General features: G+C 39.1%; 1 protein-coding gene across 1 annotated transcript in view; it reads left to right on the plus strand.

Annotated features, from left to right (window-relative positions):
* The window catches only part of LOC122810499 (vomeronasal type-2 receptor 26-like), a 139,214-nt gene that overhangs the window by 97,138 nt on the left and 25,858 nt on the right, over positions 1-16,218 (plus strand). The window contains exon 6 of the mRNA XM_044082080.1: positions 6,048-6,275. Within this exon, the coding sequence (XP_043938015.1) occupies positions 6,048-6,275 (228 nt within the window). The remainder of the gene's footprint in view (positions 1-6,047; positions 6,276-16,218) is intronic.

The raw sequence follows: 16,218 nt of genomic DNA on the forward strand, positions 1-16,218 counted from the left end.
CTAAGAATGTTGAAGATAGAAATACTACTAGAAAGACTGAAGCTGTTTCTAAACGGAAGCCTTGTGTACTGCTGCTATCATTGTATTGCAGCTATTCCATTATTTTTGAGTACTTAGAGACTGATGATCAGAATTTCATACCAACTTATTAAATTTTCTGGTTTTGATATTGATTTTGGATGGGGCACTCTGGTAAAACCTTGCAGATTTTCTTCTAAGGATGTGAATTCAATTATATACTTGAGAGGAGAGATACTTCTTGTGACATCACCATTGACAACTAAGATTTAGTGTTTCTAGGATGAAACAAATGGACATTCAATTCATGACTGATACTGTTAATGAAAATCAACTTAAAATACTTAATGAACATTGTGGGAAAATATTTATTTGAAAACAAAGGAGGACAGGGACTTTTCAAAGTGGTGCAATGTTTGCGTAAGCTTGGAGATATAAAAGAATGCTGTGGTTTACTTTTTTCTGTAGTATCTAATAACAATGACTCCATCCTATATATTCTATTTTTTTAAACATGTTAGTACTTCTTTCAATTCTTTCACTTTGATCTCATTTTTAAATGTATGCTACATTAATATGAAGAATTATAACTGTCCTACTGAAAAAAAAGAACTGGGGGAAGAATAAATATAAGTAGGGAATATTTTTTTGAAAAGAAAGTAAGCCTGCTTGGGGTAATCTTCTGGCAACAAATAGCAAACCAGCAATGAGTTAATTTAATAAGTTGTAGGATATAATTAAATTATGGAAATCTCTCATGAGTTGCACGCACAAAGTGCATTAATTAATATGGTACTTATGGAAAGTATAACCTATTCGGAGGATGTATTTTGTTTACCAGAAGCCCTGGAGACAGAATTGTTATGGATATGTTTTCTTGTTTATGGGGTGTTAGGGTTAACACTGTTAAAAAGGGAATTACGTACAATTAAAAATTTAGATGGGGTTGATTCAATCCATTACTTTTGTTATCATCATTACATTTATTTTATTTTTTACAGGTAACAATATGCAAGAAAGCAGCAACTTTATAAAAAATTATGTCAGAGAATACTTTAGCTATTTAGTAAGATTTGTAGCAATAATGTTTAACATAAATGAATAATTACGCATGATTATGGAAGAAAAATGCATTTATGGAATTTGAATATAGAAAACAAAAAAACCCCCTAAAAAAATAAATGTTATAATGAAATCAAAATATTGTATTTATTCCATGGAAAACTTAAGGTAGTAAGATTATAAGTGCAGTAAAAAGTAGGGCATTAAGATTTAAAATAAATATGAAATGATAAAAGTGTGTAAGACAGAAGTTAGGGATTTTTTTTTACAATGCATAAAAATAGTACCTTTGGGGTGTAAGGTGGAAAAGACAACAGAAATATAGGGACTTACGAAAGTGAGAATGTATATCATATCTTATTGCTTTTTATGGAAGATAATTAAAGAAAAAGAAGATAAAGATTTAATGCCTTTTAGGTGGGAGATCCAGAAATGTAGAAGTCAAGAAATTTTATATATCTAGATCTTGAATATAGAAGATGAATTAACAAAAATAAATGCTTGGTAGCTGACAGTGTGACTGTGTGTGTGTGTGTTTGTGCATGTGTGTGTGTGTGCATGTATATATATTTCTACAGTTAGAAAGATGTGTGTGTGTGTGTGTGTGTGTGTGTGTGTGCATATGTGTGTGTGTGTGTGTGTATATATATATATATATATATATATATACACATACACATACACATACATAAACACACACACACACACACACACAGATAGCTATACATATAAGTCATGCCTTCTCTAAGAGTATTTAGTTCCTCAATTTATTGGTGAAAGTTTTATACACACATCAAGTAAACCAATGACATTTATTTTTTTGAGTGTGTGTGTTCTATGGACTCTCATACTCTCGTAGCCATTAAAACTACTTATGTTCACTTCCACTCATGTCTTGGTTGGAAACTTGAACTAGCACCTTCATGCTTGAACCACATCACAACACAATAACTCATAAAGAAGCTTAAACACAGATCTAGTGGTATAAATAAAATGAAAAATAGATAGGCCCCAAAATCCGGACCGAACTACAAAAGGAGGGGGAGTATCGATATTCATAAAGGATACCCACACCTCCAGGTTAGTGGCAATGCACGAAGCATCGGAGACCATCCAGGTGCAATTAACCATAGGTAAAACTGCCCTACAGTTTGTAACATGCTACAGACCACCTTCTCAAACTCAGGAAACCCACACAGCCTTCCTGAAGACACTGGAGAGTATAAATGTCTCTCCAAACACCATCATATTGGGTGACTTCAACTACCCAAACATAGACTGGGAACATTACTCAAGCCCCAACACCCTAGCCCAAAGGTTCCTTGAGTTCATAAACTCAAATGCTATGGAACAACTAGTCACCATTCCCACAAGAGGAGAAAATATACTAGACCTGATCATCACAAACATGGGAACAAAATGCTCCACACCGGAAGTATATCCCTCATTGGTGAGATCAGACCATAAATTAATCTCACTGGAGATCCACATCCCGCCCCCACCCCCAGCAAAAAAGACCACAGTGAAGAACTTCTCAAAAGCAAACTTCACACTTCTTAAGACTGGAGTGGTATCCTTCAAGGCCCCCGAGCCAGTGGAAACCACAACCCACGCTGCTGAAACCCTTACAAATGCCTTCTACGAGCACCTCCAGGAATGTATGGATCAAGCAATCCCTAATAAAATCAAGACCTTTTCCACCAAAGGCAGGCGCCCGGTCTGGTGGACTCCAGCCATAAACAATCTCTACAACAAGAGGAGAAAGCTACTACATGACAGAGCAAAATCCCTAAATGGGAAGGCATCTCTGATCAATACTAGCAAAAACTACGATCACTCATAAAATCATCCAAGGCCAACTTTGAGAGAAAAATCGCTAATGACACAAAAGACAATCATAAAGCCTTCTTTAGCTATGTTAGAAACCTGGGTGGAAACTCCCAGATATGCTCAGAATTAGTCCAAAATGATAAAAAAATCACTGTACCCACAGACATTGCCAACATACTGGCAGACAGGTTCAGTGCAAATTTCTCCCCTCCCTCCCCCAAAAGGAGAAATATCTATCCCACCAGAGTCTAGCCTCCCAAACATCTCAGATGCCCAGGTGAGAGCTGCTCTCTCTAAAGCAAAAAACACAGCATCAATGGGACTGGACGGTGTCCCCGGCTCTGTGCTACACGAACTCAATGAGGAACTAAACCCACACATAAGGCTGCTGTTTAATCTTAGCCTTACTACAGGATACGTACCCAAAGAATGGCGTACGGCAACTGTGGTCCCACTCCACAAAGGCGGTGCTTTTACAGACCCTGGAAATTACCGCCCCATAAGCTTGACGAGCCTTGTCTGCAAAGCTATGGAGAGGATCATAATGGAACTCATAAATAAAGACATTGGGGACCTACAGACACTGGATCCTACCCAATTTGGCTTTGTCAAGGGCAGATCCTGCCTCTTGAACTTGGTCGACTTTTTCGAAGCAGTCACTAAGGCCATTGATGAGGGTAAGGCAGTTCACACAGCCTACCTTGACCTAGCAAAAGCATTCGACACAATACCCCACTCGGGCATCATAGAAAAGCTCACCAGCTTAGATGTAAACCCATATGTCACAAGATGGGTTGCAAACTGGCTCAAGGACAGAACACACAGGGTTAGAGTTGCTGGTGCCATGTCAGACTCTAAGCCGGTCACGAGCGGTGTCCCACAGGGCTCAGTCCTGGGACCCCTCTTGTTCGGCATTTATTTTTCTGAAGTGCAGGCAAACATAGGGGGATTGTGGCTGACAAAATTTGCAGATGACTGCAAACTGGGCACCATAATTGACACTCCATCAGACACAGACATCCTCCAGAAAGGTCTCATAGAAATGGATAACTGGTGCCAGAGCCATGGCCTTAAGCTAAATGCCAAAAAATGTATAGTCATACCCTTTGGGAAAAACAAGGTAACCCCTAATTACCACATAGGTGGTAATCCATTAAACACGGAAGAAGTTATCAGGGACCTGGGGACCCAAGTTGACAGTAACCTCTCTTTGACTCTCACATTGCCAAAGTGGTTAGGAAGACCTTCTACATTGCCCACCTGATCATGAAGGGATTCACATCCAGATCAGGAGAGGTCATTGTACCCCTGTACTCTTCACTTATCAGACCAATTATTGAGTACAACGCCCCATTCGGAATGTACCTTACCCGACACCTGCAGCAGTTGGAAAGACCCCAAAAGTTCCTCACCAAAAGGATAAAGGGGCTCAATCATATGTCATACGATGCCCGACTGAAGAAACTCCAGCTCTATTCAGTCGCATACCGTCTGCTCAGTGGTGATCTGTGCCTGACATACAAGGCCATGTCCAACCCGGAATTAATGGACATGCTCCACCTCAAAAAATCCAAATCCACCGGAGCCACGAGAGCAAGAGACTTAAACCTCAACACAGATATAAATAGGATGTGCTGGAGGGACAGATTCATCACCCAGAGACTCCCTACACTATGGAACAGAATCCCAGTCCATGTGAGGCAGAACCCCTCACTGACTCTGTTCAAGAGAAATCTTGACGAGTGGATGGGAGATCGTAGGTTTACCCCGGGAATCATCTCTGTATCACTGCTGGACAGAGGCACAGCAAACTAATGGGTATAGTATTCTCATCCTAAGGGGTGGTGAAAGCCACACACACTCTGGCTAGGCTTATAAATGCCCTAGGGCAGATAGCCTAGTATGAACCTATGAACCTATATTTCTTTAAGGCTATTATTTACTCGAATAGCCTGGAGGTATTTGGTTACGTTATTCATGTGATGTGAATTACATGTGTGTTTGGCCATGGCTATAACAAATGATCTGCATGGAGCTCAGAGGTATGGCTGTACACAGTTATATCATGTCAAGAACACCATAACCACATTGGCACTGCCCCAGCATACTAGCTGCACAGTTCACAGAGGAGAGTACATATTCATTTCTTGAATGCAACTTCTAGGGCTGGGGTCAGATATGTGTTTCTTTTTTATTGCTCTGTATACTAGTGTGCATGTGTATACTGTATAGTGCAATGGGGTGAGGACATGATATGTGGCCGTAGTTCTCTCTTGACTCTGTAAGGCTTGGCAGGTGTGTGTGTGTGTGTGTGTGCGTGCGTGTGTGTGTGTGTGTGTGTGTGTGTGTGTGTGTGTGTGTGTGTGTGTGTGTGTGTGCGTGTGTGTGTGTGTGTGCACGTGTGTGGCTACTTGGAGATGTCTCACACTACTAACAACCTACACATAATGCTCTAGCCTTTAGGCACTTTCTTTCTAGTTCATGGATGTTTGCAACCACTTCATTTGTTGAAGCATTGTCCATCTGTCAACCCAACCTTCTCTGCTGTCATTGTGTAGTACAGTCACATTATGTTCCTGTTTTTGATTTGCTGCTTCACTGACATCTGTAGTCCATTCATTAATTTTTGCCTGATCTTTGCATTAAAATATATTGATAGTAAGTGGTATAAAATACTAATGGAAATATGGTTTTGAAGTGTCAAAAGCGTAAAACAGGCTAGAAGAAAACAAGTTTAACATTAAATTTGTATAAGACAGAGAGTATCTGTTATTTAAATTTATAATTCATTAAGTTTAGCAACAATCACCAGGGCCAAGTTGAACTAAAAGACTTGCATTTAAAAACCTTCATTTAACGCTTTCATCCTCTAATATAACAGGACTTCAAAGTCACCTGACCCTGTTGCTTGTTGCCTTTTTAACTGAGATTTATTAGCTGCATCAGGAATATTTGTTTTTTTTCAAAGTTTGTTTAACTTCTATTTTACGGAAAAGTAAAAAAAATGCATTTCACTTGTACTGTTATTAAAATTAAATTTATTTTTATTTTACATTTATATAAGGTACTGTGCTGTTTTTTTTCAGTATAATTAAACCTTGCTCTTTTTCTTCCATTATTTTTTCTCAAAACTGTAGCTACTTCTATACATGAAAAAAGTGCAGTTCAAAAATAAAATGGGCGATGACATTTTCTTTGATGAAAATGGTGATGCACCAGGAATTTATGACATTTTATACTGGCATGCAAATCCATCTGGAAAATCCACATACTTCAAGATTGGAAGATATGACTCTAGTATTCAGCGTGGCAGACAGCTTTTAATCAACGATAGCCTTGTCCACTGGATCATAGGAAAAGATCAAGTAAGACATGTTTGTGGTCTGCTACAGTATCAGCATCTTCTAGTTGCATCTTCTTTGATATTCCTATTGTGTTAGTTATCTCTGACGAACGGTTCTCCTTCAGTTGCTAAATTAGATTAAACAAGAAAGGATTTAGTGAGTCATAATCTGTAAATCTTTCTGCTGAATGGAAATTTACCCAGTATAGGGTGGAGGGCCTCTAAACCCTCATGAAGTGTAGAGGAGATACTTAGCTAGGATGATGGCGCAGTGGTAAAACCAACTCAAAGTTTGTAGTGCTTCAGTTCATATTTCATGGTGAGTGTTTTAGTTTTTCTAGTAAAATTCAGCAAACAGGATTGAGAGAATTATATGTCACCGAGTCTTTCTGTTGAGAATTATAATGCTGCAACTGAAATTAAATATGTCCCCACTTCTTTTCCTTTACATTTTTTTTGAATTGCCTCATGTTTGATATGACTGAATTATCACCTTAATATCTAGAATAGTATTAATTGCAGGTTACTGATGATTTCAGTGAATTTAATTAGTATAATTAATAACAAAATCATGTTGAATGTGCTTAAACATCCACATAAAAAATTTTGATTGAAAATGTCAGTAGTTGGTGAATGTAAAAAATGACCATCAAATATAAAGTATAGATACAGGGAATAAACAAACCCAGACTGAATCCATGTATTCGACTATTCGACTATTCCACTTCCCCTCCATTTCTGTGACTCCTGTTACCTTCTATTTTATTTCCTTACTACTTTATCACTTACCTCTCCACTATCCTTCTCCTCCTGATTATATTACTCAGATTACTGAGGGCTCATATAAATAACTAATCTACTTACATAGTTGTCTTTATATGTCCTTTTCTCTTTCTTAAGATGTTAGATAATGCTAAATAAGTTATGCTTGTTTTTTTTTTACAAGAATGTTGAGTATATTTGTTGTACAACTGTTAATTCTGAATACAATAAGTTTTTTTTTTTTTTTATTATATTTTCCTGATACTGTATATTTTTATGCTGCTCTTTATTGCATCTTATGTAATAGTTACTATGTCTATGTGGAGCTTTTCTCCCCGGGCCTCTGCTGAAAATGGAAATATATCCAGTTAGACTAGCCCGGTTAACAAATGTAAAATAAAATAAAAATAAAAATAAAAATAATAATATAACAGCAAGTGATTCAGTTTTACCTTTAACACCCAAATATGGTGTCATTAATACAGTTATGTTAAGGATAGTCACTAAACATCAAAGGGAAATCTGAAGAAGTAACAGGGTTAACAAGTTTATGGTGGCTCCTATATGAAGTAGGGGGTTGTAACTTCAGCACCATCATGGAAATATCAGTGGGGATGAATGGAAAGAGGGAAGAAGTCCAACTCCTGTTCGATATTTTTGACAAAGGTCTACTTTTGTCTATCAGCACCAAACTGGTCAACACCAAAATTACCATCTACACAGCTATGCTGCCCCACTTTTATAATAGAAAACAAAATATCCAACGAATGCATTGTAAAAATGTACAAACTAGATAACATCAAAATGAAAGGAATGGACATTCCCTCTAGCTCAAAGGCAGCAAAGTTGCCATGGTAATGGTATTAATAAACTTAACATCATTGCGCACAATTTGGCATCCAATGAAGTAGCTAGAAGAGGAGGAGCTGTTCTTTCGCTCTTTTTGAATGGCATAAAAATGGAAAAGACTGGTGGTTTGCTTCTGATGTTTGTAATGAATTCTGTGTTAGCCTTGATAAACAGTTAAAAATGTTGCACAATTTAACCTTAAAATATAGAAAGTTCCATCTGGAAAACAGTTATTCATGAAAGTGTTTAAGAGTGGAAAGGCCATCTAAAGGTTTAAGGACTTGGAAGTATCCTACTGGGCTAGACAAAGATTCTGAACTTCACAGTGAGTTGCGTGGACCTTTCAGAATAGGCATGGTTGTGAATGATTGCAGGTTTTTATAAAGTACAATGATAAGAATATATCAGTGTTACTTGAACAAATATCTGCTTTAGACAGTAACGTTCAAAGAGATTTGCTCTTTGAAAGTAAGAAGATTGAATATAGAGCTGTTTTTATTAAATATGACATTATTACCGAATTAAGGGAAAAAATGTCAAGAAACTAGCTAGGGACAAACATGAAGATGAAGTAGAGAAAGCTCATCCCCCCACACCACGGTCTTGTACTTTTTGTAATGACGGGTTTGACCTGGTGAATGATACTGATGTTAATGGGGCCGGTTACACTGACCCTGATGATTATACAGAAGGAACAGCAGAGGTTGACCCTTTAGAATTTCCCCTTCTGAGGAGGTCTGAGAGACTGAAGAACCAGAGGGAGAGGGAGAGGAACACAATGGTATAGACAGGTACAAGCAGACAGAGGAATTATTACTAGAAAATGCTAATGTTGTTTGTAAAAGTGTCGGTGACTACAAAATGTATAACTATAGTGAAACTGAGGTCACCACTGCATGGGCCAACTTGTCTGAAAAGGATTTGACCTTTGTTCTAGCAAAAAAAGTTAGGCTAGACGAGACCCTGGTAAACTTAAAACTTTTTCTAGAAAACTGAAAATTTTATGAGAATGCAGGAACTGAAAATATTGAACAGGAATGTAAGAGACCCAGTATCTTTAACCCCCATTGCACCCAGTGGTGTCCATTTTTGAAAAAAATGTACAAACTTGATATCAGGCAAAAGCACCTCTAATTACAATAAATATTTGTTTCAACTTAAGTTTGGGTGAATGGAATCTACTGATGGATATAATTACCAAAAAACAGGTTGGAAAGATGAAACCAGACAAGGGTGGGGGCCTTGCCATTATGGACCCAAATGATTATATTAATAAAATGTTTACTATGTTATATATATAGATACATATGAGGAAACTTCTTTGAATAAGAATATTGCTTATTGTCAAATTGGCCTGCTACTGGAAGATCTATTAGATCAGAGTAATTGAGTATGGCTATTAGGAGGTACCCCATCATAAGGTTACCACTGTCTTTGGAATTCCAAAGATTCACAAGAACTGATCTGACAACCCCCTATGGCCCATCGTGGATGCAAAAGCTTCCAAGTGTTTTCCTTTAGCTAAGTTTATTGACCATGCTACCAAGAGGGTGATACAGAATAATGTGTACCTTTTCAAAGATCCAAGGGATTTTCTATCAAAAGTCTCTTAATGATCTATACATCAATGGTTTAATCTTTGTTACTACTGATATTCAAGATTTTTTCTCAATTATCCCTCATGATGTTGGGATCAAATGGTTTTATGAGTATTTATGTTTCAACTCTGATCTTGACCACACTGGGATTCTTACCCTCAAAAACATGATGGAAGCTGTTCTTGAGAATAATTTCATCATGTTTGAAAGTCAGTTATTTAGACAGAGAAGGGGTGTAGCAATGGTTACAGCTTACACCCCTGTCTTTGTCAACATTGTCTTAGCTTTCTGGGAGGACAATTTTGTGTTTAAATTGGAATTTAGAAATTGCTGGTCTTAATACAGGCATTTGTTTAGATGACACCATTATTTTTTCAAATGACACTGAGGATAGATTGGGTCATTTTTTTCAGTTTTTACACATTACAACAGACTTTCTTAAGTTCACCATGAATGTCCATGTAGAGGGTGTTAATTATCTTGAAGTCACAATTTTTTAAAATGGAAATCTGAGGAAGTTTAAATCATCTACCATTTATAAAAAAACAACATACTCAAACTCTCTACTACACTACTATACATTAGTAGATGGCACCCCTCCATAAAAAAAAAAAAAAAATGTCCCTGGGTAAGGGTCAGTATGTCAGGTTAGTCCATATGATATCAGACAAGGTTGGATTCATGGAAGAATGTAAGAAGTCAATGCATATGTTATTAAGGTGGGGTTATCCTAAGGCATTTCTTTTGAACATATTAAAAGAGGTCGAAATAAATACATCATCTGGGCATTTTTGTCCATTATTTGGGGTAGTGACCCCAATATAGACTGGGACTTTAGGAAGAATGAATGATCAAGAACACAACAGATTTCAGAGACCATTAACACTCACTTCTATAATATCTGGTCCATAGTTCAAAAGAACTGGAATGTCATTAGTATAGATCCAGATTACACTGATGTTGTAGGTGATGGACGCCGAATAGTATATAAAAGAGATGTTTGCTTCAAAGGGTTGGTTGAAAGATTAAAACCCCCTATAGTTAATGGCAAAATGGTTAAGTGCGGTAACAGTACACAATGTCAGTACATGTTGGAAGGGTCCAGTTGTTGGCTAGACACTTTTGATGAAATTAAATTGAGGCAGAGATACTGTTGTAACAATAATGGTGTTATTTATGTTGCACAGAGTCAATCATGAAATAGTTTTAATACTGGCAAAACAAAACATGCCTTGAAATCTAGAATTTATCAGCACTGCTATGACAATTTAAACCACAATGTGGAAAATGCAATCTACAAGCATATAAAGAAATATTGCAATCATTCATTTAAATTTCATGTAGTTGACAATGTAGATTTGGGAGATCGAGGTGGTCCTTTTGATGACTTTCTTGACTATAAAGAGTTAAAATAGCAACTGAATTGTATTGCTACCATTACCAAGGACTGAATGAGAGAGTCTCTATTACCAATGTACTTACTTTAAAAGCAGCTTATGCCATTAAAAAAAAGTTATGATTTTAAGTGATTTTTTTATTATTTATTTTTTATTTTCATTTTCATATACTATATTTATAAGGCTGTTTATCCTTAAATTATGTTAATAAATTAATTGTATAATTATTTTAACTTGATTTCTATTGGATTAGCCAAGTTCAGACATATGTAAAAGTATTTAGTGCCTGTTGTTTGGTATTCTGATGAAGTCCTATTTTGGATGAAAGAGCGTAATGTGCAGTTGATAAATCATTAAGTGGTTTCATGAACATCTATTATTTTCCAAAGATACAAGATGGTGGCACCCAGTGTGGCTGGCACTGCTCCAGCTCATCAGGAAAATGTGCAGTATGTGTTTAATCTTATGTTTAAATTAAAGGAAGTAACAGGATCAGACAAAAGTACAGATGTAAAAGTAAATTATAGCAGAGATACATGCTAGAATTTTGACTGTTATTGTCTCCATGTGAAAGACTTGCTGAGTTACTGTCTGTGGGCCTGTGAGGCCTACAACACACTATGAACTCTGCGAGTTAGGAATCATGCTCAGACATGGTCCAAAGTGCTATGTGCAAGCAGAGTCAACTTTTACTGGTTACAGAAGGAGGAGAAGATGAAAGAGATGTGAAAGATCACAAAAACGCAGATCCCGGGCTGGAATCACTGCCAGATTAAAAGCTAGCCCCTACAGGCCTGTGCTTCCATCTATTTTACTGGCAAACATTAACTCATTAGAAAATAAAATGGACTACCTAAGACTAGAACTGACTACTCAAAGCAAGGTGAGAAACTGTTGTGTGCTTATCTTCACAGAGACATGGCTAAATTCCAACATTAATAATAGCACAGTTTATGTGGAGGGGCTATCATTATTTTGAGCAGACAGATCCCAGACTCTCAGTGGGAAATCATGAGGAGTAGGAGTAGGAGTCTGCATTTACACCAGAAATAACTGGAGTTCACCTGTGAGATGGTCGCCACTTACTGCTCTGAAAATATAGAGTACATGTTGTTAAAATGTAGACCTTCTACTTGCCTAGGGAATTTAATGGAGTTAGTATCACAGCTGTATACATTCCTCCCTGTGCTAATGTAAATGAAGCACTGGTATCAGTGAATTGCAAATCCAGAACCCCGACCATGTTCATATAATAGTAGGAGACTTCAATTAGGCCAGCCTGAAGTCAGGTCTACCACATTATTATCAGCATGTGGAATTTGCAACTAGGGGTGAGAGCATATTGGAAAAAGTCCATAATATATTCATTAAATAGATTCATAGGTTCATAGGTTGGTACTAGGCTATCAGCCCTAGAGCCTATACAAGCCTAGCCATAACAGTTCCCTGGATATTTCTTCCCACAATATTTACTTCTCTGGACCCCTGTCTAGCAGGGCAACTGACATGATCCACGGGGTGAATTTCCTATCTCCCATCCAATCATCAAGGTTCCTTTTGAAGAGGGCCAAGGAGGCGCTCTGCTTGACATGTATGGGGAGTCTCTGGGTCAGGAACCTATCCCTCCAGCATGTTTTGTTCATTGTGATGACTAGGTTTAGATCCCTGGAGCGTGTGGCTCTGAGTGATTGGGATTTCTTTAAGTGGAGCATGTCCAACAGCTCAGGGTTTGACATGGCCTTGTATGTTAAGCAGAGATCACCTCTGAGTAGACGATGTGCCACAGAGTACAGCTGGAGTTTTTTTAGACGGTCAGCATATGGCATCTGCTTTAGGCCTGTGATTCTTTTAGTTTGGTATTTCTGTGGCCTTTCCAGCTGTTGCAGATGTCTTGTGAGGTGCATACCAAATGGGGCATTATACTCTATAATGGGTCTAATGAGGGATGAGTACAGTGGGACAATTACCTCTTTTTCCTGGATGCTTAGTGATGAGGTGTGCCACATAGAAGGATTGCCTGACTGTTGTGGTGATGTGGTTATCGAAGGTGAGACCACTGTCCACCTGTGTCCCTAAGTCTCTCATCACACTTTTGATGTTTAGTGTACTGCCACCTATGTGGTAATTCATGGGTACATGTTTTTTTCCAAAGGGGAAAACTATACATTTCTTGGCATTAAGCTTGAGCCCATGACTTTGGCATCAGGCATCTGTTTCTGTAAGGCCCTTTTGTAGAATATCCACATAATTTGGAGATTCAATAATGGCTCCCAGTTTGGAGTCATCTGTGAACTTTGTTAGCCAGAGTCCCTTAGTGTTGGCCTGTACTTCAGAGAAGTAGATGCCAAACAAGAGTAGTCCCAGGACTGAACCCTGAGGTGCTCCACTTGTCACTTGTCTAGAGCTGGATTTGGAGTCAGCTACTTTTACAGTCTGGGTTCTGTCAGTAAATCTGTTGGCAACCCATCGAGTGATGTAGGGATTTATGCCCAGCTTAGTAAGTTTATCTATGATTCCAGAGTGGGGGATGGTGTTGAAGGCCTTGGCGAGGTCCAGATAGGCTGTGTGGACTGCCTTACCCTCGTCCACAGCTCTGGAGACTCATTTCAAAGAAGTCAATCAGATTCAGGAGACAAGATCAGCCCTTCACAAACCCAAACTGGGTGGGGTTCAGTGTTTGAAGGTTGCCAATGTCTTTGTTTATAAGTTCCATGATAATGCGTTTCATGCCCTTGCAGATCAGGCTTGTCAGACTGATGGGATGGTAGTTCCTGGGATCCAAGGCAGATCCCCCCCTTGTGGAGTGGGATAACTGTAGCTGTGCGCCACTCAGTGGGCACAAAGCCTGAGGTGAGGCTATGATTAAACATGAAACTTAGGCGATGTGCCAGTTCATTTTGTAGTTCATGTAGTACACAGCCTGGGGTGTCATCTGGTCCCATGGATGCTGTATTCTTAGCTTTGGAGAGTGCAGTTTCTACCTGTGTGGCCGTAATTACCAGAATTTGGCAATCTTTTGGTATTGAGATTGGCCCTTTAGGGGGTGAGAGGGGGGAGAAGTTGGCACTAAATCGATCTGCCAGGATATTGGCATTATCCTTGGGATCAGTATATTTAATGCCATTATGTTGTAGCTCAGAGCAGATCTGAACATTGCCATTTAGATTCTTGACATAACTATAGAATGCCTTGTGGTTGTCTTTAGAATCTTTGGCAATTTTATTTTCGTAACTAGCTTTTGAGGATTTTAAGAGGGATCACAGCTTCTTACTGAGGCTGGTGAGGAAGTATTTTGCATCCTGGTATTTTCCTCTTTTCTACAACAGTTTCTTCCTTCTGTTGTATAGTTTGTTTATAGCAGCGGACCACCAGACTGGCTTCCTTTTTTTGGAAAAGAGCATCTTGGTTCTATTTGGGATGGCACGATTCATGCACGAGTGGATGTGCTCGTACAGTGCCTTAGTGTAGGATTCTGCAGTCGAACTTTCATATCCTTGGTATGCATGGGTGTCATGAAGTTTTTCACTTTTGACTTCAGTAGCATGAAGTTGGCTTTTGAGAAGTTTTTTTAAGGAGGTTTCCTTACTGGGGGGGGGGGGTGGGGGTGGGATGTGGATGTCAAGGGTGATTTGCTTATGGTCAGACCTGACCAATGAGGGGGTGACCACTGGTGTGGAGCATCTATTTCCCATGCTGGTAATGACCAGGTCTAGGATATTGGATCCCCTAGTGGGACAATGGATTAGTTGATCCAGGACATTGGAATTTATGAATTCCAAGAACTGGTGGGAAAAGGAGTTGGTACCAGAGTAGTTTTCCAAGTTAATGGCAGGGTAGTTGAAATCAACCAGTATTAGGGTGTTTGTTTGTATCTTAATATTTTCCAGTATGTTTAGAAAGGTGTAGCGAGAATCTTGGGGCATGGTGGGGGAACTGTAGCAAGCTACAATTGAATTGCAGTCTTACCTAGTGTTAGTTACACCTGGAGAATTTCAGATGCATTGTGTTGGACAACTAGCCTGGAGGTGTGAATATCCTTGGTGAATATGGACACTTCTGCACCTTTAGTGTTTCGGTCTTGGTTTTGTGGCCAAAAAGTGTGGTAAGAGTTGTAGCCTGGTATTGCAGGAGTGCTCTCTGGAGCCTTGAAACAGGTTTCAGTTACTGCACAGATATTGATGTTCTCCATTTTTAGGAGTGCCTCGAGAGAGTGCATTTTGAGGTTTAGACTTCTAGCATTGAGTAGCATTACCTTCAGATTTTGCATGCTTTTATCTGTTATGGTGGTGGTTTTATTCTTTGAACCTTGCCTAAAAAAGGCACTATAGGGGTGGTAAGAGCTTTAGCCAGTAACCTGAATCCCAGGGGTGACAGGTGCAGACCATCTCTGGCAAAGCATCATGGTTTGTCGATCATGTCTTCCCAGGCAGACAGATACTGGATCCCCTTTGAATGACACCATAAGCTTAGTCAATTGTTGAAGTCAATCATTTTGTCCTTATACTGTGGTATAACTCTGGGCGAAGGCAGGATGCTACTCAGGGCTAGGGTCATATCTGCCTGGGCCACATGATCCGAGAGCTCTTCCATGTCTCTTTTCATGAAGTTCAGGAAGGTACATCTCAAGTCATTCACTCCAACATGGACAATGACAGAGTCGTATTTGTACTTGTTGTAGAGTGACTTCAGTGCATGCGTTATGTGGTGGATCCTGGCACCCGACAGGCAGCTGACTGTAATTTTTTCCTTGTTCAGCCTGGTGAGCGAGACATCAGTGTGCCTGACTATACAGTCACCTATGACTAAAATGTTGGGTACATTGTCTTGCCTTAGGGGCTGTTGTTGGGTGGCACACTGATGTTGTGAGCTATGTGTCACTTTGGTTGTGATTGGTGTTTGTTTGAGTTTCAGCTTCGGTGGTCCTTGTTGCTTGGGCAGGTTAATGTTAAGGGCCTCCGCATATGTGGGTTTAATGTTGCTATGTGTGGGTGTTGATGGTGTAGGTTTTGAAGGGCTATGAGTTGCTTGAGGTGTAGTGAAGATGTTAACCATCTCCTCTTGACTGTCTAGCACAATCATGGCCGGAGAGAGCTTTGCTTCCAGTTTGGCTATGTAAGTGCATCTCTCGCAGGTTGTAGTGTTAGGTGGTAGGAGGAGAGGATTGACTGTGTACATGAGGCAGTTGCCGCATTGCCCCAGTATGCCCAGATTCACCAGGTGGACAGGAGAAATCACCAGAAGCTGACCTTTGGACATGCCTGTTTAGGTGTTTTTTTTGTAAAGCATAAGAGCTGTTTTCCCTTAACTTTGCAAGGTACTTTGCAATTATAGGCTGTTTAGTGCCTACGATTAATTTCTC

This window comes from Protopterus annectens, chromosome 9.part0, assembly GCF_019279795.1.
Source record: "Protopterus annectens isolate FY-2018-M chromosome 9.part0, PAN1.0, whole genome shotgun sequence".
Taxonomy (NCBI): domain Eukaryota; kingdom Metazoa; phylum Chordata; order Ceratodontiformes; family Protopteridae; genus Protopterus; species Protopterus annectens.